Source organism: Pelmatolapia mariae, linkage group LG16_19 (genome assembly GCF_036321145.2).
Source record: "Pelmatolapia mariae isolate MD_Pm_ZW linkage group LG16_19, Pm_UMD_F_2, whole genome shotgun sequence".
Taxonomy (NCBI): domain Eukaryota; kingdom Metazoa; phylum Chordata; class Actinopteri; order Cichliformes; family Cichlidae; genus Pelmatolapia; species Pelmatolapia mariae.
In genome coordinates, this window is record NC_086241.1 from 32,677,287 (window position 1) to 32,701,115 (window position 23,829).

Sequence of the window (23,829 nt, forward strand, 5' to 3'; positions counted from 1 at the left end):
TCTGATCAGTTTCCTGCCTCAGTGTTGGGATTAGTGTAACTTGTTGTCCTCTCACTTCACATTGCTAGTGTATAATGTACGTGGTCACCTCATTGCTTCTTGACTTTTCTTGTGTGTGTGCTCTTTTACTCTGATTTATACATTTTAAAGAAACAGAGCTTGGTCTGGAACATCATCATCATCTAATGGACCTGCTAGAAATGTCTTTGAGGAGATGTCTTTGGTCAAGTGTTCATTTTTTTCCTCCTTTTTAGCAAGTTTTGGACAGAGTGAGTCATATGACTCAGGGAGACCTGGTAATGTCCATGGACCAGCTCCTCACCAAACCTCGTCTGGGGACCTGCCACAAGTTCTACATGCAGCCCTTTATACTGGCAAACAGTAAGAAGCACACACTCCTCTCAGTGGACCCTGCTGCAATGATAGGGCACGCTGTCATTCTTTCTCTTTGTCCTTCCAGGTGAGGTGAAGACATTGATGTTCTTTGAGGGCTGCCCTCCTCATCTTGGATGCTCCATAAAACTGCGTGGTGCTTCAGAGTACGAGCTGGCCAGGGTGAAGGAGATCATCATGCTGATGGTATGCGTGGCCTACCACTCCCAGCTGGAGATCTCGTTCCTCATGGATGAGTTCGCCATGCCGCCCAGCTTGGCACAAAGCACTTCGTTCCCCTGTCTGCTGGAAGGCGCCGCTGCTTCAGAGGAAGAGGCAGATGGAGAGAGGCCAGGGAGCGAGAACAATGAAGAGAGCCCAGGGAAAACTGCAGGAAGTGAAGATTCTGCATCTGCAGCACAGACTGAGGATGAAGGGCTTCCCTTAGACTCTTCATCTAAAAATGGAGACATAGAAGCTCTCCAAGACAAATTGAACCCAAAATCACCTACCCCATCTGTCCGAAAGGATGAGGCTCCTGCAGAGACGAGGACCTCCTCTCCATTTTCCAACCCTCCTGCACCGCCCTTTTCTGTGTCCCCTCCATTCCTCATGGAAGAAGACCAAGAGATGACAGGCTCCGACACGCTGATCGCAGCATCTGATGGGGATATGGGGGGAGAGGCAACGCTGCTGAAGCAGGAGTCGTTAGGTTTAGAGGATGGTGATGGATCAGAGACACCAACTCCTAAGTTGTTCAGAGACCCCCTGCAGGATGACACGGGGATGTTTGTCGCAGAGCAGGTGGCTTCATCTGACGACCGCCTGAAGTCCATCTCTGCAGTGTTCAAGCAGGAGCTCAAGGACGTCATCCTGTGCATTTCTCCCTTCATCACATTTAAAGAACCATTCCTTCTCACACCAGCTGGCATGCACTGCCCCAGCAGGGACTACTTTCCTGAGCAGGTACCTTAGTTTACTTAGTTTCCTGCCTGCACTTTGGCGCTGTTTCCGAATTTTTCCCTGATTCACAGACCACTAATTTGAGTTTTTCCACACCTTGTAGGTCTACCTTTCTCCTCTCCTCAACAAGGACCTGAAGGAACTGGACGTGCGCAGAAAACGGCAGCTCCTTAAAGACTCAGCCCCCTCCTCACTGGTTGGAGGACAGACCAATGGCGTTGTGCAGCCGAGGCCCATTGAGTTCCTGCCTTGCCACAGTCTGACCAGCACCCGCATTGTAGAGCAGCTGAGCAATAGTCAGAATTTGGCCGAGATGTTGGCGGACTACAGAGCAAAGGGGGGTCGCATCCGGCAGAGAGAAACCCATGACCCCTTCAACTCTGCCACAGCTCCTGCCAGTAGCCAGAGCCGGGGGGCTGATATACCAGGCAAACCATCAGTGAAGAGCGAAGGAGAAGAGGAGAGGCCGAGCAAACAGAGCGAGATGAACTGGGCCCCCAAGGTGAGCAACGTAAGGCCGATCATTCTTCACCAGAACAGAATTTCAAACCACCAAAATGTTTTAATCTGACACTGCCAAGCACAGTGAGACACTATTTCTTTAGCCTCCATATATTAGTAACTTCTGAGAAATTATGCATGCTTGTGTGGTGTGTATTTACTGCCTGAACATGAGTTCCAGCCTTGAGGTTTCAGTTTCTCAATCGTTATCTGGTGAATTCAGCTGAGGAACAGAATCTAAACAGATACTAAAAGTGTGATGTTGTTCCTTTGTTAAATTGTCTATTGTTTGTTTATTTCATTGTCATTATTTCTCAGAGGTTTGTTGAGGTGAACTAGGTTTAAATCTTCAAAAAAAGTATTCACTTGTAGATATTTAAAAACAACAGTTTGAAGGACGTAGCCTACTAGGGTCTATTTAGGGCAAAAACATATCCATATATGGAGCTATATTGATACAAATGGTCTTATCATTTAAAATATTTTCTCACCACACACCAACTTTAAATCAGAGGAAATGCAGAGGAAAAGGTGGGTTTAGTGCACAAGATTCTGTATTTCCCCTATTTGGGAATATCTTTCTTTGTGAAATTTTAGTGAATTGACTGTTGGAGGTTTAAATGAACTGCAGTAATCCAAGCACACACTATGCGCTCAATAGTCGATATGACCAAAATCTCATATCCCGCTATAAGACATTTACTGTCTCGACAACGATATATATTACAAAATTTTACATTTTCTGTAAATTCTGTGAATCTCGGGCAGCTCGATTTGCGTGAAGTGTTTTGAGCTGGGCGTCGTGTACCTGGAGTCGAGTGTTACATAAGTTGAAACAGCCGCAGTTTTCTTTGTATTTATTACATGGCGTGCTGCGGGGAAAAGCCTGTTCTAAGGTTTATTTTTTAGCACCTGACGGCTCTTTTTAGCTTCTCCGTAAACACTGCATAGTATTTCACGTGATTCGGTTTATTTTGAAAAATCTCAACAGGATCTTCAGCGTTATTGTGAAAGGTTTATGTGGAAAATAAGCAAGCGGACGGCGGAGCCACGCAATGGTTTTACAGTCGTTGTTGTTAATGACAACGCATGAAAACAGTCGCTTGTCTGTCCGTAGTGTGGTTATATTAAATATAAGGGAAAGAGAGAACCTTAAGAAATTCTACAGTGACCATCAAAATCATAAAAACATATTACCGTAAACAAACGATAGCATAATATGAAACGATAGATGTTTTCATATCGTCATCCGATATATATCTTTATATCGAACAGCCCTACTCAAAAGTATTGGGCGATACCTTCTTTGAATTCAGGTTTTTGCAGTTAAGTTTAGGTATTTAAAATCAAGCAGCTAGCAACAGTGTCTGTCATTACAAGCATTAATAAAGAATGGGTGATTCTAAAGAGTTCACTGAATTAGAGTGCGATACTGTAACAGAATGCTTCTGTTGCCACAGGTCAGTTTGTGAAATGCCTTTCTTTCTAGATATTTTACAATCAATGCTTTGAGTGGTATTGCAGACTGGATGCATGTAGGAACCAAAGCAACGCTGCCATGAAGTGGCAGACTCTATAAAGATACAGCTGGAGTCACTGAGCGCTGACATCATAGTAAAAGTAAAAGCTGTGTTTCAAACCGCTTCTGACATTAACATCAGCACAAAACCGTGCATGGGAGCTTCATGTCATGGGTTTTCATGGCTGAGCAGCATCTGTAGATGTCATGTGTAGGTGTCCCAGTACTTTTGAACGTATAGTATATTTGTAGTACAAATTGCTTAGCATTATGCTTGATGCTGTCACTGGTTCGTGTGTTTAGCTTACCTGTCTGTAGGGGTATTAGAAACGGCTGAACTAATGTGCAAAAGCACATTCAAGGGAACCTTTTAGTAGAAAGTGCCTTTGCATCCTAGTTGCACTGCTGAGCCAGGACTCCTCAGCTTTGATTTAAGAAGTGTATCGAGGTGTTTGAACTTATTCTTTACTTTTCTCATCCTCAGCTGGACTGCCTGAATCCCATCAACCATCAGAGGTTGTGTGTGCTTTTCAGTAGTTCATCTATTCAGTCCAACAATGCACCCAACCCCTGTGTCAGCCCATGGTAAACCGGTCATACAGAGATAACCTGTAAATAAGATCTGAAATAAAAGAGAGAACTTGGAGTCACTGCCCTGTGTTTGTCAACAGGATTGTCACGATGGAGTTTTACGGCAAGAATGACCTCTCTCTGGGTGTTTTCCTGGAACGATATTGTTTCAGGTACGACAACAAAGACGTGCCTTAGATTAATGAGATGAGATTAAAAAAGTGGGATTCGTGGAACATGTTGTAATGTGTTTGTGTGGATGTTCACCTGCAGGCCATCCTACCAGTGCCCCAGCATGTTCTGTGAGACTCCCATGGTGCATCACGTACGTCGGTTTGTGCACGGCAACGGCTGCGTGCAGATTGTGTTGAAGGAGCTGGACTCCCCTGTGCCTGGTTATCAGCACACAATTCTCAACTACTCCTGGTGCCGAATCTGCAAGCAGGTCAGTAACAGTTCAGATAGACCATCTGTGGCCTTACTGCATGGTGTGTGTGTTCATTTTCCATGGTCAAGCAATTAATCAGTCAAAAGCAGCTTAAAGTGTCCTCTGCTGTGTTTGTATCTTAAGTGTATTCTGCCAAATGTGATGCCACTGAAAATTCCACTATTTGTATGAATGAATGAATGAAAGTGGTGACCCGGTCTTCTCACCATGCTTCTCTTCTCTCTGTCTGTAGGTGACACCGGTGGTTCCTCTCTCCAATGACTCGTGGTGTATGTCTTTTGCCAAATACCTGGAACTTCGCTTCTATGGTCACCAGTACTCCAGGCGGGCTAATGCAGAGCCCTGCGGGCACTCCATCCACAAAGACTACCACCAGTACTTCTCATATAACCAGATGGTGGCTTCCTTCAGGTAGTCATTCACACTACTGCATTATAGCCATTATAGTGTCAAACAACAAATGGGTCAGAGAACAGAATGCAATGATCTCATGAATCTCATAAAACCTGTATTTTATTCACAGTTTACATGACGTTTACACCGGGAAAATGTTGCATTTTAAATTTGATGTCAGAAACAAGTCTGAAAAAAGTGGGGACAGGACCATGTTTGACATCCACTCTTCTTTTAACAACAGTTCTTAAATGTTTGGTAACTGAGGAGAACAGTTGCTCAGCAGCCTTCTTTTGCCTATTTTTCATTTCATGATGAGCCAAATGTTTTCAGTAGGTGAAGGTTCTGGACTGCAGGCAAGCCAGTTCAGCACCCGGACTCTTTACTACAAAACTATACTGTTGTAATACATGCAGTATGCAGTTCACTATTGTCTTGCTGCAATATGCAAGCAATTCCCTGCAGAAGACCTGCTCTCTAAAACCTGTATATACCTTTCCCAATGTGAAAGCTGCCAATTCCAGGTTACCTTTTGGATTTGTCTGACTCCAGAACAGTTTTCATTTTCTCCCGAGTCATTTTGAAACAAGCTTTCAGCTCTGGCTATGGCTTCTGTTTAGCTTCTTCATTGCATGATAGAGTTGCGTTTGTGGATGGCATGGTGAGCTGAGTTCACAGACGTGCAGTGACAGAATCATGCCTGTTTTTAACGCAGGGCCTCTGAGAACCTGAAGATCACAGGCATCCAGTATTGATTTTCTTAATAAAACAATGACGAAACACACACGTTTGACAATAATATACATTACACCACATCTCATGATAGACAGTACAGCTACTAAAGTACACAGACACACAAAAACGCACATTTCACTAATTTGTTGTTCACTCCCTTTTAAATCCAGTTTACAGGTTGTGTTATCCACCTCCAATACTCCATGGCCCAATAAATATTTGTTTGCATGATTTGATTACTTCTTTGTAGCAATAGTAATTCTGATAAACACATAAATAGCACCAGAAACTGTACATATCCTTACCTTAGAATTACCAAATTCCATCATACTATTTATTGATAATATCTATGATAATAACCAGGAGTTTGGCCTTAATGTAATAATTATTTACACATGGCTATTCATTTAAGTTAAGGTGTATTTGTATAAATGGTTCACAACAATACTTGTCTTAAAGCACTTTTAATGACAATAGTTTCAATTATGGGACTCTGTTTTTTCCTGTTTCTTCAGCTACACGTCTATAAAGTTGTTGGAGATTTGTCTTCCTCGGCCCAAGATCTTCATCAGGAACCTGGGACCATCCAAAACCAACCTGCAGCAGGACCTGAAGGACTTCACTCAGAAGTAAATACCACTGACTGAGCTTCAGCTCACTACATCCTACGTAACAGCTGTAATGTTAAGAGAATTGCAGATATGAGATCTGATACCTCAACTTCAGATAATTGATAAGACTATTATGGAGGGTACCCTTTAGATTGTTACGGTTTTTACTTACTTAAACACTGGAACAAAGTCTCAGTGCATGAGGTAGGGGTGTAGTAGCATGTTTACAGTAACCTGCAAATCCCCCCTCTCCCCCAGAGTGACACAGGTGTACTTGGCCATCGATGACCGCCTCACATCCCTGAAAACTGAAACCTTCAGTAAGACACGTGAAGAAAAGATGGAGGACCTTTTCGCTCAGAAAGATGTAGGTTCTCCCCACATCAGCGTCTCTTGTTGCAGGGGGTGTCTTGGGCTCATGTTGGTATTTATGTGCAGATGGAAGAGGCAGAGCTGCGGAGCTGGATCGAAAAGCTTCAGGTTCGACTGCAGGTGTGCGGCTCAGATTCTCCTCAGCAGCTGCAGGCTGTTCTCGAGTCGCTGGTGGTGAAGAAACAGAGTCTGTGCGAGATGCTGCAGTCCTGGAACAGCAGGTGAGAGTCGGAGAATATGTGACATGTGCTTTATTACATCATCCATGCAATAAAAATGTCATGTCACCATAGCAACACCAACACTTGGCTTTAATCCTGATTTCATACTTTCAGACTTCAGGATTTGTTCCAGCAGGAGAAAGGCAAGAAGCGCTTGTCTGTACCCCCCAGCCCAGGCAGACACAGGCCAAACACCACTGACGACAGCAAGGTCTGTAGCATCATTCAGTGAATGTTTGCATGCACTTCACTCAGTCACCCGTTTGCTTTACACGCTGTGTAGTCAGAGACCTGGGCTGTTTGTGTTTTGGTGGCATCAGTGTCACGCATGGCTGCACACCCTCAAATTCTTAATCATGTAGTCTTGTCCTTACGACATAATGTTTTATAACTATGATGTAATATTATTGACTATAGTGACAGGAGTCAGCATCGGTATTGGGACTCTGTGGATGGGTGGTGCATCCAAAACTCAACCTAAAAATCTGAGTTTACATCACTGTTCACAGAACAAAGGTTTTCAAGGTGTGAGGGACACGTGAAAGGGACGTTCATAAAGGTTAATGTTAATAATCCGGTTTCTATTGAAGGTTCCTAAAGGGAATTCTTCTCCACATCTTCTTCCTCACTGTGTAACTTGACAACAAACCAATTAGAATGAATTTGAGACGTTCTTTCTGTTTTGTTTGTGGGTTTGAACAAAGCTGACATTGTAGCTCCATGGTCCCCGTACATGCGATATAACAATAATCTTTTTGTGTTTTAATAGAGTGCTGTGGAGTCCTCCCCTCGTAACCCATCACCGGTGGTACAAAATGGTGAGAAAGGTGAGTTACTGCTTTACTGAGTGTGCTTTTGTGACTACTCATTTAAAGTATTAATGTGAAGTCTTCACTTTACAGTGAAATCACCTCGAGGTGACTGTTGTTGTGTTTTGGCGCTATAAAAATAAAACAGAATTGAATTCAATTGTTTGGATTTCAGATTTTTGTGTGTTTGTTTAGATTTGACAATTTTATTTAAAAAAAGAACCAGTGGGATACTTGGTGCATATTGTCCCAGGAGTCCCAAGCATTTACGTTACAAGAAGGTAGTGTCCCAAAAGGTTGATTCTGTTCCTCTGGATGCAGCGTTTTCATTGGGTGAAACGTTTCGTCACTCATCCAAGTGATTTCTTGTGTCTCAGCTGAGTGTTTCTCCCACTGAAAGCGCTACGTCCAGATGAACTAACCCTTTACTTACCTGGATGATTGAGCCTGCATCAAGACCAGAAGGTAGTATCCTCTTGAGGGGAGGTGTAGGCAATCCATTTCTTCCACTTTTGTAAAAAGTTATTTCCTTTCTCAGCGACAGAGTCATCTTCGCCATTAAAAAGAGGTCCCTCCCTCGCTAGACTTGGAAGGTTAGGTTTATACCAGAGCAGCCAATCAAAATAGATCTGCCATAAAGGGAGTGGAAAGTGACAAAGAAGTAAGGGAGGGGTCTCACCAGGGCACAGTAGGAATGTTTTTAAATTGTCAGTCGTGAAAAGCTGCTCTAGTAAAGCTTTAAGAAGCATGTAAATATAAAAGTCGGGGATCATCGTGGTAAAAGCTCTGTTTCATTTTAACTCTTCGACCCATAAAGACGACATTTGACGATCTCGTTGTACCCCTTAATGACGGAGTTTGACACCACGGTACATATCAATAAAGATGTGCTTTGGCGACCATTAGAATAGTTTTTGCGTTGTTTTTTTTTTTCAAGGGTAACTGCGTAGGCAGAGACGACCCTTACTAACTTCTGATGCAAAGCAGCCATCGCGTTATGTAGACGAGCCTAGAATATGAAAAACGCTCAGTTCAGAAAAGAACTTCAAGAGACAGCAACTGTTTTTATTCATGTCAGAAAGCAGGGAGCTTTGAGATTTCAGAAGATAAAAGCATAAATGATTTTTTCTACAATTTCCAGGTTAGGGTGATATCTGCTCAATCAGTAATATCCCTCCATGTTAAACCTTACTCAATGAAGCTGTTTGCGACACTTTGTTTTTTTCTTCCCCTCTCTTGTCTGGCAGAGGACCGTCACCTCAGTACGCTGTCCTCCTCCACTGTTTCCTCCTTGCTGCCATCACCAGGAGATCCTGGAGCCGAGCCGGTCACACCTGTCCCCTCCTTTATCGAGCAGGACTCTGTCAGCGTGTCAGAAGGTTCGCACTCCTCCTCTAATCTTTATCGTATTTCGTGCACCGTTACCCCTGCTCTACATGCCGTGTGTGTGATCACTTTCAGACGTCTTTGACGGACACCTGCTGGGCTCCAGTGACAGCCAGGTGAAGGAAAAATCCACCATGAAAGCAATCCTCGCCAACTTCCTCCCTGGAAACAGCTACAATCCCATCCCTTTCCCATTGTAAGTACTGTGCTCTAGGTCTGCGGGCCGTTCACTTAGTCACTGATCACATATTGGCTGAACTGAAGTGGTAGATATATTTGATAGTAAATAGAGAATTAGATACTTGTATAGTAAACAATACCATTAGGAAAAATAATGTACTGTACTTAAAAGATGGACAAGGCCACTATGACATAAGCCATTTGTGTCTGGACTGGATATTTTGTAGACTCAGCGTTAGCATTTTAGCTTCCACTATGTTGCTTTTTGATCCAGAGGTGATCCAGTTTAGATGAGAGGGTGGAGCGCTAGGTTATCATCTAAGGCTAGGAAGCTATTGCTATAAAGGGTGGGGTGTTATTATAAATGAAGAAAATGTGATTGTTGAAGCCAGTTAAAATAGATTCCCAACTTTGCTTTAGCCATCCAAAATAAAAGCCCAAAGAGGCGTGCACCACCTCACGTTCAGCAGGCGTTGTTTCTGACTGCTGTGTCACATGTTTACAGTGATCCAGATAAGCACTACCTCATGTACGAACATGAGCGGGTTCCCATCGCAGTGTGCGAGAGAGAGCCAAGCTCCATCATCGCCTTCGCCCTCAGGTGACCACCTGCTTCCCTCCTCTCTGTTTTTAAATTGGCACTATTCATGTCACATTTGGAAAAATATGCTAAAATATACGATTGTCACCATTCAGCTGCAAGGAGTACAAAACAGCACTGGATGATCTGTCTAAGGTGTCGAACGCAGGAGGGGACGAGACTTCACAGCCCAGCAGGTACGCTGCATTCCCACCAGAGCTTCAACTCTGTGCCTTAAAATCCACTGTGCAGCTGTTAGCTTATTTCTGTTATCTATTAATTATGTTTGCACTTAATTAATGAACACAATACATCAGAATATGGTGAAGAATTAAAGCTAACGTCCTTATTGTTAACAACCATTTAAAATGCTAAGGTAATTTAATTTCATATATCCAGCTTTCCAATCCCATTATTTTTGTTTGTGACGAAGTGGCATCATCACACAAATCAAAACAGAATAACCTGGCTGTTGGCTCTCTTCTTCCAGCCAACAGCCCAAGTGCCAATTTCTCACAATCTACATTTTTAAAATAGTTATTTTTATTAATGTATTGATTGTGGTTAAATGGAACATAGTGGAGCATTTAGCACCTTTAGACCCTCGGGAGATGGGGGAGACCAAAATTGATACTGGACTCTGAGTGAATGTTGGATAATAAAGCAATGACGATAAGCCAAGCATATCAACTGAAGTCATTAACATGACTCTTCAGGACTTGTTTCTGCTGCCCCCAAGTGGCCAAACCAGCCACAGCAGAGTTGTGTTGTGTTAGAGCAGTGGTTCCCAAACCTTTTTTGCTGGGCCCCCCTTTGTTTTACAAGAAAATTTTCGCGCCCCCCCCTCGCACACGCACGCACGAACACGTCCTCCAACCACAACCCATATTTTGCTCCATTGCGGTTTATTTCACACCTCAAACATTTAGTAAACAATTAAGCAAATACAAGTGACAGGTAGTAATAAAATAAACTACTAACTCTTTTACGCTACGTCCACACCTACACGGGTATTTTTGAAAACGCAGCTGTTTCGTCCACACCTAAACGGCGTTTCGAAACACCGAAAACTGAGATTTTTTAAAACTCCTTTTTTGCGTTTACGTGTGGACGAGGAATACAGAGTTCATCACGCAACGTCAAAGGTATGTGCCTTTTTTCACGTCACGCTGTGCGCCACGTTATTGTTTACATGAGATGAATTGCAGAATGGCAGATAGAGACGAAATACTGTTAATCTGACTATCTGCAGGTTTTACACGCTTACATACACACACGCAGCTACTGTCCCTCCATTTAGAAAGGCAGAGGCGTCACAGTGTGATTATTTTACATGTAGTTGTTTTTTTCCTGTGTAATAATATTCAACATTGCTATCAATACATTTTTTCAATCCCTCTGCAAAATGGGTTCAAAAACATAAACAACTGTGGGATGCTGTTTGTCCGTGATTTGAACAGGGGGAACAAATCGTGTCAGGATGAGCCTGATATTATTTGTATCCCACTTTAACTTTACTGTATAAAGAGCTAACATCTCCAAAATGTCAGGAGTAGTTAGTCATTACAACAAGTGTTTGTAAACTAAAAATCAAGAATGTGGGATACTGTTTGTCCGTGATTTGAACAGCCCAGCGCTGCTCCCGACGAAGGGAAAACCAATTCTGCAGGTGAAACCAAAGGGCAGATATGCTTCACCATATTTTCTAGCCTTTGGGTTAGAATGAAGTTGGTTTGGAAACATATTCAGCGATGCTTCATCTCCTGATTTGCGTTTGTGGAGGCGCCCCGTGCTAGCAGTGTCCAAGCATTGTTTTTTTTTGTTTTGTTTTGTTTTTTTTCCTTTTCATGCCGCGCCCCCCCTGCAATGGCTCTGCGCCCCCCCTAGGGGGCGGGCCCCACACTTTGGGAAGGTCTGTGTTAGAGGATAGTAATGGTTTGAAAAGCTCAGCAGTGTAAGAGCAAAACTTACTCATGGTTCTGCTAAAACTCAAATGGTTCAAATTTTAAACAAATAAATTCAAATGTGAGTCGAGTTTTCTACTGTCTGGTCCTCAGTGGTGGAGAGAGCCGGGTTAAGAGCAGCCCTGCCAGGCCCACCGAGACGGCAGCATCACAGCAGAGTCGCAGCAGCACAGACACAGATTCTCTCAGTAAGTGTTCACATACAACACAAAGTCAGTGAAAGAGCAAAGGCTGTAGAGGTGTAAATGGAGGTGCAATGTTTCAATTCTGTCTCTGTTTTGTGCAGAAGAGGCCGACTCAGCAGATAAGCAGAAGAAACAGGCCCTAAATCCACACGTTGAGCTGCGTGAGTGTTTTATTATTACTGTTTTCTTAACTGCTTTTCCAGTCGGGGGCTGAGGGTGGTGCACACTGGACAGGTCACCTCACGGCTTCACGCTTACTGTGGGAGAACGTGCAGACGTCAAACCAAACCTTGTTGGTTAGGACACAATGCTAACCACTGCATTACTGTGTTGCACACTCTTTGGTTCAAGCTGAATGTTATCCCTCTGATAAATGTGTCTAAGCCTGCTGTTCCTGACTGCCTTCTTATTTTCAGAGTTCTCCGATGCCAATGCCAAGTTCTACTGTCGGGTCTACTACGCCAAGGAGTTTCACAAGATGCGAGAGGAGATCATGGAGAGCAGTGAGGAGGATTTCGTCCGCTCGCTGTCCCACTGCGTTAACTGGCAGGCTCGTGGGGGGAAATCTGGAGCTGTGTTCTACGCAACAGAAGGTTGGAGCTGATATCCTCACAGATACAACATAGATACAAAAGGGGCACATGAGCTTGCACAAGTATTTGTGTGCACATGTGTAAAAGGAAGCGTGCTTGTGCTTTTCTAAATAAAATAGTAAGTACAAAATACATGCAAAACATCGGGACACTTGTGAATATGGCAAATAATAAAGTAAACGCTATATCTGTGTGTGGCAGGCACTGAGGTGTCCTGCTTTATTAGGACTGTGTAATGATGGTCGCTGTAGCTCAGGTGTAGAGCAGGTCATCTACTAACCAGAACGTTGGTGGTTTCATCCCTGGCTACCGTGTTATGGACAAGTTGTTGGTCAGTGAGTGTGCGGCATCCCTCGGGTTCCCCCACGCTCGTAATGTTCAATTTGAAAGTCACCAAGATGGCAACAGCGAAAACCCTACGGCTACTTACTAACCACAAAAGCCATGTCACAGTGGCTGTGCCCATTGTTTATATACAGTCTGTTTATGCCCCACACGTTGAGTCACCTCTCCCACATTTTGATTGGCTCTAATGGGCCTGATTAGAAACATGCTCCCACCTATGAATGCAGCCCTACTAAAACCTACGGATCAGCTGAAGGCAAAGTTAAAAAGAATATGAAAATGAATACAAGGACCATAAAATAACCTTTATTTGTTTTAAAAACACGTCTGGTATGCTCTACACCTGCTCTCTGATTTAGGGACTTGGTCACTAACTATTTTGATAATGGAAACGACGCCAAACCTCTCCTAGCTTCAGACACTTCAGGATGTATGTTTTGTTCTTTCCTCTGATGTAAGTCCTGCTGTGTGTCCTGTCAGACGACCGCTTCATCCTGAAGCAGATGCCCAGACTGGAGGTCCAGTCCTTCCTGGACTTTGCACCCCACTACTTTACCTACATCACAGGAGCTGTGCAGCAGAAAGTATGCATCATAAACACTCGCACTGTTTCTAACCATCTGATTGCAAATGAGTAACGAGCGTGTTTGCACCACAGCGGCCGACGGCGTTGGCGAAGATCCTGGGTGTGTACAGAATTGGCTACAAGAACTCTCAGAACAACACGGAGAAGAAGCTGGACCTCCTTGTTATGGAAAACCTGTTTTATGGACGCAAGATGGCTCAGGTCAGAGATGTGGTGTCACTCTGCCTATCAGTGCAGACAGGACAGGACACACTGTTTATTCTTGATGTAGAACATGGAAAGGACAATACTTGTAACATGTTTGTCCATAATTCATCAAAGTGTGAACAAACGTGTTTACAGGTCTAACACAAATCTTAGATCCATCACAGTTTCTTCAGTAGTGGCTGTTTGGACCACGAGGACCTCTTGACCTCTGTTGATGCTGTGACGTCCCTGCAGGTATTCGACCTCAAAGGCTCGCTGAGAAACCGCAATGTGAAGACAGAATCGGGCAAGGAAAGCTGCGAGGTGGTCCTGCTGGACGAGAACTTGCTGAAGCTGATCCACGACAACCCGCTCTACATCCGCTCCCACTGCAAGTCCATCTTACGAGCTGCCATTCACAGCGACGCCTACTTCCTGTCTAGCCACCTCATCATCGACTACTCCCTGCTGGTTGGGCGGGACGACGCCACCGAGCAGCTGGTCGTTGGGATCATAGGTGAGAGGAGGAGGAGAAGCGTTTTGTGGAGACTTTTGTTGGGGTTTTGTTTTAATTCGTTCCCCTCTCTCGTTTCTGCAGATTACATCAGGACGTTCACGTGGGACAAAAGACTGGAAATGGTTGTTAAATCCACTGGAATCCTCGGAGGTCAAGGTAAATGTCATAAAGCCCACAGAAAGTATGGCTGCATATGGAGGGATGGATTACTTAGATATTTGTGTCCAGCTCATGTAGGGGCTGTGAAACAGCAAGTCACTCTTAGTGTTAAAGCTTTGTCTGAGCACATAGACGTGAAACCTAAGTTAAATAAACTTTAACACAAAGCCAATGAGAACAACAGGCTCCAAGTCTTGTGAGAATCATTAGAGAGAAAGTGGTAATAGTGGAGTTACTCTCCAACATATGAAGCCTGAGCTTTTAGCTCACAGGAGGATCATATGTTGGCTTCAACAATTTAAACTTCAGCCAGTTTTATAAAACACTTTAAGTGCTTAGGTAGAGTTTAATATAAATGTATATGTGTATATATGACAGAAGGCTTTTGTTTTTCTTCTTTATCGGTGTACTTCCAGCTGAATTACAATCCTCCTCCTCCTCTGACATGTTGCTGTGCTTTGTTTCCAGGGAAGATGCCCACTGTGGTTTCTCCGGAGCTGTACAGAGCTCGCTTCTGCGAAGCCATGGACAAATACTTCCTGATGGTCCCTGACCACTGGACTGGTCTGGGAACTAACTGCTGAGACTGAGTACTGATCAACAGAAACACAGCCGCTGTGCACAAAGCAGACTTTCCTGTAAACGCCTGGCTGAGAGCTAGAAGCACACTGGACCTTGTAAATCTTTAAGAATGGTGCAGGCTAAATCCTGACAGACAGCAATGTCATTCCAGCAGAGCCAGCACTCTGCATCTGTGGCATTATGAAAACAGTCTAGAACATTCAGTTTTATCCCAGTATAATCAGGTTGTAATGACTAACCCTCTGGATTCCTGTTGTTATTTTATAATTAGTGCCACGAGTGGAGCCACTGACGGTAGTCGCTGTGGCAGTTTTAGTTTGTTAAAAAGACTCATTCATGTAATTTAAAATTTGTAAATGTAAAGAGATTATGTAACTATTAAAAGGTTCTTATCAATATCTTCTGTTTCCACTGGTGTTAATGAAGATAGATGCACGAATATAGAATAGAATAAACCTTTATTATCCCACAGATGAGAAATGTCGGTGTTACAGAGCTCTTACAGCAAGGGAAAAATGAAAAATAAAAGGAAGACACAAGGTGGTGCTATAAACATAAGCAACCGAAGTTCGTATATACATGTTGTCAACTCAGCCCTCAACATACATCTGTGTTGCAATGGCTGTTCTTAACTGCACTCTTTATCAGACAGAGAACTGAAAGACAATCAAAAAATACTTCCGGCTTCTTGCTGGGGATCGTTTTCTGTTTTTAATATTATTTCATTCATTTCACAGGATCGAAAACATGGTTTAAGCAATCATTAGAGTTTCAGTTACACTGGATGCTGTTAAAGGATGAGTAATGAATGAATGGGACCGTTAAAGTACTTTACTTGAGAGTCATCACCCAGTTCTTCTCAGCACTGTGGAACATTTTAGTGTCTTTCAGCTTGTTTTGGGGTTTTCAGGCTTTCCCAAACCAGTTCATCACATTAATTGACCTGTTTCTAATAATTAAATCTGACAATAAGCAGACTGTCAGACATTTCTGTTTTCTTCTGTGGGAAATGAGAAACAAGTGTTTTTGTGTTGTTTTTAAATAGTCCATACATTAATCCTCTTAATGCCCCTTTACTTGTGATTGGCTAACATCTGGGAGCTTAGTGAGGGGTAGCAAGCAACCTGTCTGTACTTCATGGGTGTGCTGTGCCTGTAGCATTGACCATATAAAGCATATGCTCTGAGACACATGAACTCGGACAGTGTAACGCAGGTGTCAAACCTAAAGCCCAGGGACCAGAATCAGCCCAACAATCAGACCAATGAAGAGCACGACGTCCGAGCGGCATTGAGGAGAGTGAACACAAGGAAAGCGGCGGCGGGGCAGACGGCATCACCGGCCGTCTGCTGTGCTGACCAGCTAGCAGGTGTGTTCACTTACATCTTCAACGAGTCCCTGGCGAAGTCTGTGGTCCTCACATGCTTCAAAAGATCCACCATCATCCCGGTGCCCAAGAACAGCAAACCCTCATCCCTGAACGATTACCAGCCAGTTGCACTGACCTTGGTAGTAATGAAGATGTTCGAGAGGCTGCTGAAGAACATCATCTCCTCCTCCATCCCAGACACCACAGATCCGCTCCAGTTGACCCAACAGATCCACAGAGGACGCCATCGCCCACGTCCTGCACACCACCCTCAGCCACGTGGACAAGAAACAGGGTAACTATGTGAGAATGCTGTTTGTTGATTACAGTTCAGTGTTTAACACAATAGTGCCCAGCAGACTGTTCACAAAGCTCAGGGATCTGGGACTCAACAGCCGTCTGTGTGCGTGGGTGTTGGACTTCCTCACTGGCAGAACTCAGGTGGTGAGGGTGGGTAGGTGTGTCTCCGACAGCATCACCATCAACACAGGAGCACCACAGGGGTGTGTCCTCTCGCCACTGCTCTACTCCCTCTACACTACAGACTGTGTGACCTCCCACGGCTCCAACACCATTGTGAAGTTTGCTGACGACACAGTGGTGTTGGGCGCCATCTCCAACAACGATGAGGCGGCCTACATGGATGAAGTGAAGAATCTGGCATCATGGTGCCAGGACAACCATCTCCAGCTGAACGTCAGCAAGACCACGGAGCTGGTGGTGGACTTCAGAAGGAGTCAGCACAGAGACTACAAGCCCATTATCATCAATGGAGCTCCAGTGGAGAGGGTGCAGTCCTTCAAGTATCTTGGTGTCCACATCTCCTCAGACCTGACATGGTCTGCCCACATTCAGGTCCAGACCAAAAAGGCTAGGCAGCACCTGTACCACCTACGACAACTGAGGAAGTTCAGGGTGTCTCCAGAGATCCTCAGGACTTTCTATACAGGCGCTGTGGAGAGCATCCTCACACAGAACATCACATCCTGGTTTGGGAACAGCTGTGTTAAGGACCAAAAAAGCTCTTCAGAGAGTGATCCGTACAGCAGGACGCTGCTGCAGGGCTGCTCTCCCCCCGCTTCAGGACACCAGGAGATGCTGGACTAGAGCAGCGCAGATACCGAAGGACCCGTCCCATCCTGGCAACAAACTGTTCCAACTTCTGCAATCAGGCAGAAGATTCCCCACCATCCAGTGTCGGGTTACATTTCACTGTGTGTTATACTTGTATGCATGTGACGAATAAAGAACCTTGAACCTCCAATCAGGCCCGCTAGGGAGCTCTGGAAAATGTGAAGGACAGAAATGTCTGACTTTTAACTGTATATTCAGCTTTTCCTACTGATAAAGACCCCACAGTCACTTACAGTATACTGAAGTAATTCAGTTACACACATCTGTAATTTTACACATTTAAAATCTGTAAGCACAACTTGTGCTTTCTTTCATCTACTACAGCAGCATTTCTTTATCATGTAGAAACACTGAGACATATTGTTGAAATTACTCTTCTCTGTCTTAAACTAATCATTGATTACATGAGTAGTTAGGGTTCTTTACACTGACAGAAACTGGGTTTTCACTGGTCTGGCCCACAGATCAAAACTGGTTGTATGTGGCCCACAATGTAAGATGAGTCTGACATCTCTGGTGTAATGAGTCTCCTCACAGATTGATGGAAAAAGAAAAGAATTGGCATGTTTTTAACTCCAAACAGATTTTTATTGTTGTACAGTTAATATAAAACAAAGTGGAGGTGACAAACAGTCCTCAGCATGCCATACTGCATCAGGAACTGGTATGAAAATCACACGACGATTGTCAGGCCTGCTGAAGCTCATTTTCTGGTTGAATACTGGCGGACAGGCTCTGTCTCTCAGGGACAGCGGAGGCAGTAAAGACTGTGCTTGCTAACAATACGTGTGCTTATCTGGCAGCTAACAGGATTCACAACTCATTACGTTTTAAATCCAAAGTCAAACAAAACCATCTGGGATGGAGATTTTCTTCATACAAAGCTTTTCCTTACAGTACATAATGTACAAAAAAGCAGGTGGATTTCATATCAGTACCTAAGCTAGTGCACACACACACACACACACACACACACACACACACGGCTGGAGATATTGTCTTTTTTTCTTATTGTCAACAAATGACGGATAACTAAGTCCTTGCTCTGAGCCACAGGCCTTGACTGTTGTTACAAAGTTGAAATCGATCTTGCTGTAGTAAGACTCACTCATGTAACAATAACAGAAGAATAAAATGCTTTCCACTCGGAATACTTTGGAAATCAAAGCCTTCCAAAGTATACAACTGGGTGAGTATTACGAGTTAATCATCTAGCAGGAGAGTATGAGGTCTGACTGTAAAACCTCCTTAATTTATTGCTGTTGCTGCCTAATGGTCATCCACATCAATGGGAATCAGCTGGTGAGATAAATATTATAAACAAAAGGAAACTGACAGTCACACAGGTAACCAGAGCCAAAGAGACTTTTAGTTCTTTTGGAAGGTTCCTGGACATTTCAGTGGAAATCATCGGACTTTTCATGAGGAACAAAAGGATTTATGGAGCAGTGGATTTGTTGACAATAAAATTAGGGGGATTAAATCTCCAGCCTTTAACTCTCTTGGGTCTAAGTTGTCACAGGTGGTGACCCCGACCCTACCCTCGGCAAGCAAACATCATTTTTTCCTTTTTATTACTTTGTTCTCCAAAATCTTGGCAATCAGGGGCCAAAGAAAAAATCAGTTCAACTGACAACACGAAAAACAATTCACATTTTTTCCAAAAACTCAAAAACAAATGATGACTTAGACCTCAGAGGTTTAAGGAGACAAAACAACCAAAACTGTGTCAAACACTGTCATTCAATACAACATAGCGACTCATATTTAGCTCAACGCATTAAAGAATAATTTCACACAATTTCAAAAAAACTGTTGGTACCTGGTGGTGCTCAGCCACGCCTAGTTTTTGTTTGTCCAGGTTTTAAGATTTGCACCTCCACAGAGAGGAGAAAGAGCTCGCTGTTTTCACGGTTTCAGTAATTTCCCAACTTAAACGATGAATCAAGTATTCCTTCTTTCTTCTTGCAGTGAGATTTATATTTATAGGTCCATTCAGTAACTGTGCTTTCAGTCACATCATATGACCACAGCAGCACATCAAGTCTGGTTTTACAAGTTTGACCTTCAAATCCATTTAGCAGCTCCTCATAACTGACGGCTGGTTTGGAACTTTCTTCTCACTTTTAAAAGTGTCCGGTGTGTACAAAAGGCGAAAAACCTACACAAACAATAAAACGTCCTCCACCTTGCTGCTGGTAGAGGTCTGAGGTAAATCTCTCAAAGCATGGCTAAAATCTGCACCACTCGGTACCACCAACACTTTTCCTATTTTGCAATAATAGTGAACTCATCCTTTCCAACTACTAGCACAGGATATGTCATAAAAGAAAAAAAGACTCATCAAGGCACTGGACACATTTGAAACAATGGCACATAGCTGGCAGAGCGACAAACAGTGGGGAGGAATGTGAGGAAAGTGGTCAAAGCCCTGTGTTAATTTACATTTAAGTGCTGGCATTGTTTGTACCATCGTGTAATGGATCATATATAGCACAACAGAGCTAAACAGAGCTTTTCATTGCCTCAGAAATTTGGTCTTTGTTGAGAATCTGGGCATTTACGATTACACATTAAAGTACAAAAAAAGAAGCTTTGTCTGGAAGTGTGCAAGCATGCACAACACAACAGGTAGGGATACAAATGGAGTGAAAACAGTGCAGATGGCCATTCAAGGCCAGAGGACAAAATGCATAAATCTTAGTCATAATCTCATCTTTCAATCTGATCTCCACAGACCTTATATTCATCACTAGGTACATCCCCATTACCTTATCACATCACTCCATTAAAAGTACAGATGGTGCTTCAAAGAATCAAGAGAACAGCCTTTGTTTCATGGCCACAGGAACTCATTCAAGTGGTGGACACAAGCGTCTTTATCTCTTCAGTCTGGTTTTAAACTGGAAGAACCCCCAGGCTGGTTTTAGCATAGTAGCAATGCTAACCCCCATGGTTGATATCTACAACTCCACCTGTGATACATTAGTTCTTGACTTTACACCACATACTGACAATACTGAATGTTTTGAAAAATGTCCTGAACAATAACATTAGATACCACTAGCTTTGATCTAATATAATAAAAACACTTTGTGCTAATGTAGCAGCTATTTTCTTTAGGCTAACAGCACTGCTAACGCAATCCTTTTTTTAATTGAACTAGGATTTTGACTTATCTGTGTAGCTACTATACTACCATAAAATGTACCACGCTTTGATTAATATAAAATTAAATCAGATTTAAATGCATCCTTCAACATGAAACGTCTAGAATGGCTAACATAGCAAAAGATTTGTCAGGATTATGCTAACATAGCATGTATCCATGTCCTCTTGAGGCTAACGTTAACTTATTTAACATTAACAGACTATCATTATTACTGTTCAGCTCTTCTGAACACAGCTTTGTGCCTGAGTGTTTGCATTAGCATTTAAAGTTATGCTGAAACACACGTGACTGTGGAACTGAAACGAACTTGGGATATTTATTTATTAATTGACGTGAGGGAATGTGGAAAGAAGTGGAAAAATTTCAGGGACAAATACGTTTACCCAGGATGTTTCCATCAGCTGGAAACATCAGTGGACATACCCACTTGGTAATTAACATGTAATGAACCAGCACAAGCATAAATGCTGACAGCCACTTATGTGGGTTACACATGGTAAGCCCTACCATGATTTACCACAGAACTCTTAATCAGACTTGAGGAATGTTTTGTCAGGGCTGTTTCATCTGGATTTCTCGATGTTAAGGTCATTGAGATGTACCTAGTGTTTCGTATCCTCTATTCTGGTCTACAGTTGAACTAGGAACGTCTCTAGGAGAGGCCACAGAATTCACATTCTATCCAAACGTCATCCAAACCAAACAAAAACCTACAAATTTGTGCTTCAGCTGTTAAACAGTTAAAAACAAGCTCTATGTACCTGTTTATGTGACCTTTTGCCACATGTTCATTATTTACTCGTGGAAGTCAAATATTTGGTACAACAAGCCTAAATCATAAAAAGTTTAAAATTACACTCTGATTTCTTAATAGTCTCCTTCGTTTTGTACAAACAGTTAAAAATGGCTTCTTTTAAAAAAGACAACACGAGTCTCCGCAGCGAGCTGCTGTGCCGTGCAGAGACTTAGTACCGAGGTCGTTTGGATTTAAGCACCCGTGAGTAGAAAGAATGAACCGTGGTGTAAATTAACACAAGCATGCAGACCCAAACTGGTCCAGATCGAGTTCTTGTTCACGGAGCGACTCGTTGGGCTCCAGTCAGTCAGTCCTGGGCAGTGCAGCTGCTCCCATCTTGGTTTTTCTTTTAAAAAAAAGAGCATTAAAAAAAAAAAGCTGCAGGGTCTCCAGCCTGGCGTCAAAGCAGAGCGATTCAGTTCGTGTTCATGTTCCCAATATGAGGAACAGAAGATATAGACACTGCATGTGGAGCACCAAAGGTTCAATATTAAACAAATAGAAGAGAAATATGAATATTATTTAACCATCTATTAGAAAATATTCCAACTCATCTTACAACTAGTTATTGTCCACAAGTTATTTATTTAATATTGAACTTTTATGGGCTCTATGAATGACCAAGTCTCTATCCTTCTCCCTCAGTTGTGCACTCAAACACTGCATCATTCCTCGACGAGGAGAGAGGTAAGACGTTCACGTGCACTCTTGGAGGTAGGAAGCTAGAGAGTCGGTTCAGAGGGGTCAGAAAGTTTCGGAATCCTCTGAGTCGTTCTCCGTGGTTCCCTCGCTGGATGGTCCCGAGGGGTTCCTGGGGCTGCGTGACGCCCGAGGGCCAGTGGATAGGCCTTTACCCCCCTGGTGGGGTATATGCCTCAACAAGGACCCTGGGGAGGGAGCTCCAGAGCTGCAAGGTGAGCAGAAAGGCATCATGGTAGCCAGAATGAGAGCCAAACAGTCAGCCACCTCTCTACTAGGAGCACAAGCCAGAGCAGGCGTCAGACCTGAGGTAGAGCGACAGAGAGAAAGAACGGAGACAGAGGGAGGGAGGGCGACAAAAACGGACAAAAAGGAGGAACGGAGCGAGACGTGGACAAGGAGGAAGCGGAGGAAGGCAAAGCAGAAGACAAAGACGGAGCAGCATCCCGTTAGAGTTCAGCCAGTTGACAGTGTGAGCAGACAGGAGGGGACAGCGACAACAACAGCAGCCAGACACCAAAGTGGACAATAAATAAACAAAGCGCAGTATAGTCACAAAATAAAATAAAAACTGGAGACCTCATCTCATCTAGCTGCAAAACAGACTCCCATATTAAAAATATGACTTTATATCAAAAAATGTTTACTTGCAGGAAAAGATGTTGGTTTTTCATTTCCGTTGTATTTATACAGCACCAAATCACAACAGTCACCTCAAGGCATTTTATATTGTGAGGTAAAGACTCCACCATGACAGAAAGAAAACCCCGATAATTAGACAAAACCTTATGAACAAGCACTTGGCAACAGTGGAGAGGAAAAACTCCCTTTTAACAGGAAGTAACCTCTGGCAGAGAGGGCATCCACCTGCTGTGATTGGTGATTGGGATGAGCAGAAGGAACTGTACAGGAGGTTTGTATTCAGTGTTTTTATATTTTAAAGTTTAAGTTTCATTACAACTTTACCAATCTAATCCGAGCCTTGTTTTCCCACAGGTTTCTTCCTGTTAAAAGAGTGTTCTTCCTTCCCACTGTTGCAAAGTGCTTGTTTATAGGGGGTCAGCTGATTGTTGGGGTTTCTCTCTGATATTAAAGAGTTTTTAAACGTGATTTGGTGTCATATAAATTAGGGCTGTTCGATATAACGATATATATCGGATGACGATGTAAAAACATTTGTCCTTTCATTTTACACTATCGTTTGTTTCGTGGTGTTGCAAAATAAACTGTTTACGGCAAAATTTTTTCATCGTTTTGATGGTCACTGTAGTGGCTATATTAATTTCTTAAAGTTCTCTCTTTCTCTTATATTTAATATAACCACACTACAGACGGATAAGTGACTGTTTTTATGTGTTGTCGTTAGCAACAACGACGGTAAAACCATCGCGTGACTGCTTGTTTATTTTCCACATAAACCTTTCACAATAAAGCTCAAGATCCTGTTGAGACTTTACAAAATAAACTGAATCACGTGAAAGAGTATGCAGAGTATTTACGGATGAGAAGCAAAAAAGAGCCGTCAGGTGCTAAAAAATAAACCTTAGACTCAAACGTTAGAACAGGCTTTTCCCCGCAGCACGCCGTGTAATAAATACAAAGAAAACGGCGACCATTACAACTTATGTCTAAAAATGTATAGTTTCATGTATCGGTTAAAACACTCGACTCCAGGTACACAATGCGCAGCTGGAAACACTTCACGCAAGTCGAGCTGCCCGAGATTCACAGAATTTACAGAAAATGTTACATTTTGTGATTTATATCGTTATCGGACGATAGATGTCTTATATCGGGATATGAGATTTTGGTCATATCGCACAGCCCTAATATAAATACAATTTTATTTATTCAGGGTATGGAGACACTGTTTTTTTCACTG

The 23,829-nt window shown here is 43.1% G+C and overlaps 2 protein-coding genes across 7 annotated transcripts in view; one reads left to right on the forward strand and one right to left on the reverse strand.

The window, feature by feature from the left end:
- pikfyve (phosphoinositide kinase, FYVE finger containing) overlaps positions 1-15,173 on the forward strand; it is a 35,005-nt gene extending 19,832 nt beyond the window's left edge. For 3 of the 5 annotated variants that reach the window (XM_063497323.2, XM_065472056.1, XM_065472057.1), the window contains 24 exons: positions 255-381; positions 461-1,338; positions 1,439-1,846; positions 3,840-3,940; positions 4,027-4,098; positions 4,199-4,370; positions 4,606-4,784; positions 6,017-6,130; positions 6,371-6,479; positions 6,551-6,705; positions 6,820-6,916; positions 7,475-7,532; positions 8,762-8,893; positions 8,976-9,096; positions 9,586-9,681; positions 9,777-9,857; positions 11,718-11,812; positions 11,911-11,970; positions 12,226-12,402; positions 13,228-13,331; positions 13,406-13,534; positions 13,775-14,036; positions 14,118-14,192; positions 14,664-15,173. In XM_063497323.2, coding sequence (XP_063353393.1) covers positions 255-381; positions 461-1,338; positions 1,439-1,846; positions 3,840-3,940; positions 4,027-4,098; positions 4,199-4,370; positions 4,606-4,784; positions 6,017-6,130; positions 6,371-6,479; positions 6,551-6,705; positions 6,820-6,916; positions 7,475-7,532; positions 8,762-8,893; positions 8,976-9,096; positions 9,586-9,681; positions 9,777-9,857; positions 11,718-11,812; positions 11,911-11,970; positions 12,226-12,402; positions 13,228-13,331; positions 13,406-13,534; positions 13,775-14,036; positions 14,118-14,192; positions 14,664-14,779 — 3,918 coding nt within the window. In that variant the 3' untranslated portion in view covers positions 14,780-15,173. The remainder of the gene's footprint in view (positions 1-254; positions 382-460; positions 1,339-1,438; positions 1,847-3,839; positions 3,941-4,026; positions 4,099-4,198; positions 4,371-4,605; positions 4,785-6,016; positions 6,131-6,370; positions 6,480-6,550; positions 6,706-6,819; positions 6,917-7,474; positions 7,533-8,761; positions 8,894-8,975; positions 9,097-9,585; positions 9,682-9,776; positions 9,858-11,717; positions 11,813-11,910; positions 11,971-12,225; positions 12,403-13,227; positions 13,332-13,405; positions 13,535-13,774; positions 14,037-14,117; positions 14,193-14,663) is intronic. The other 2 variants (XM_063497321.1, XM_063497322.1) reach the window with 1 other exon arrangement.
- Positions 15,174-17,859: 2,686 nt separating this feature from the next.
- ankrd44 (ankyrin repeat domain 44) overlaps positions 17,860-23,829 on the reverse strand; it is a 35,147-nt gene continuing 29,177 nt past the window's right edge. Inside the window, exon 28 of one of the 2 annotated variants that reach the window (XM_063498312.1) lies at positions 17,860-22,252. In XM_063498312.1, coding sequence (XP_063354382.1) covers positions 21,993-22,252 — 260 coding nt within the window. In that variant the 3' untranslated portion in view covers positions 17,860-21,992. The remainder of the gene's footprint in view (positions 22,253-23,829) is intronic. The other variant, XM_063498313.1, reaches the window with a different exon arrangement.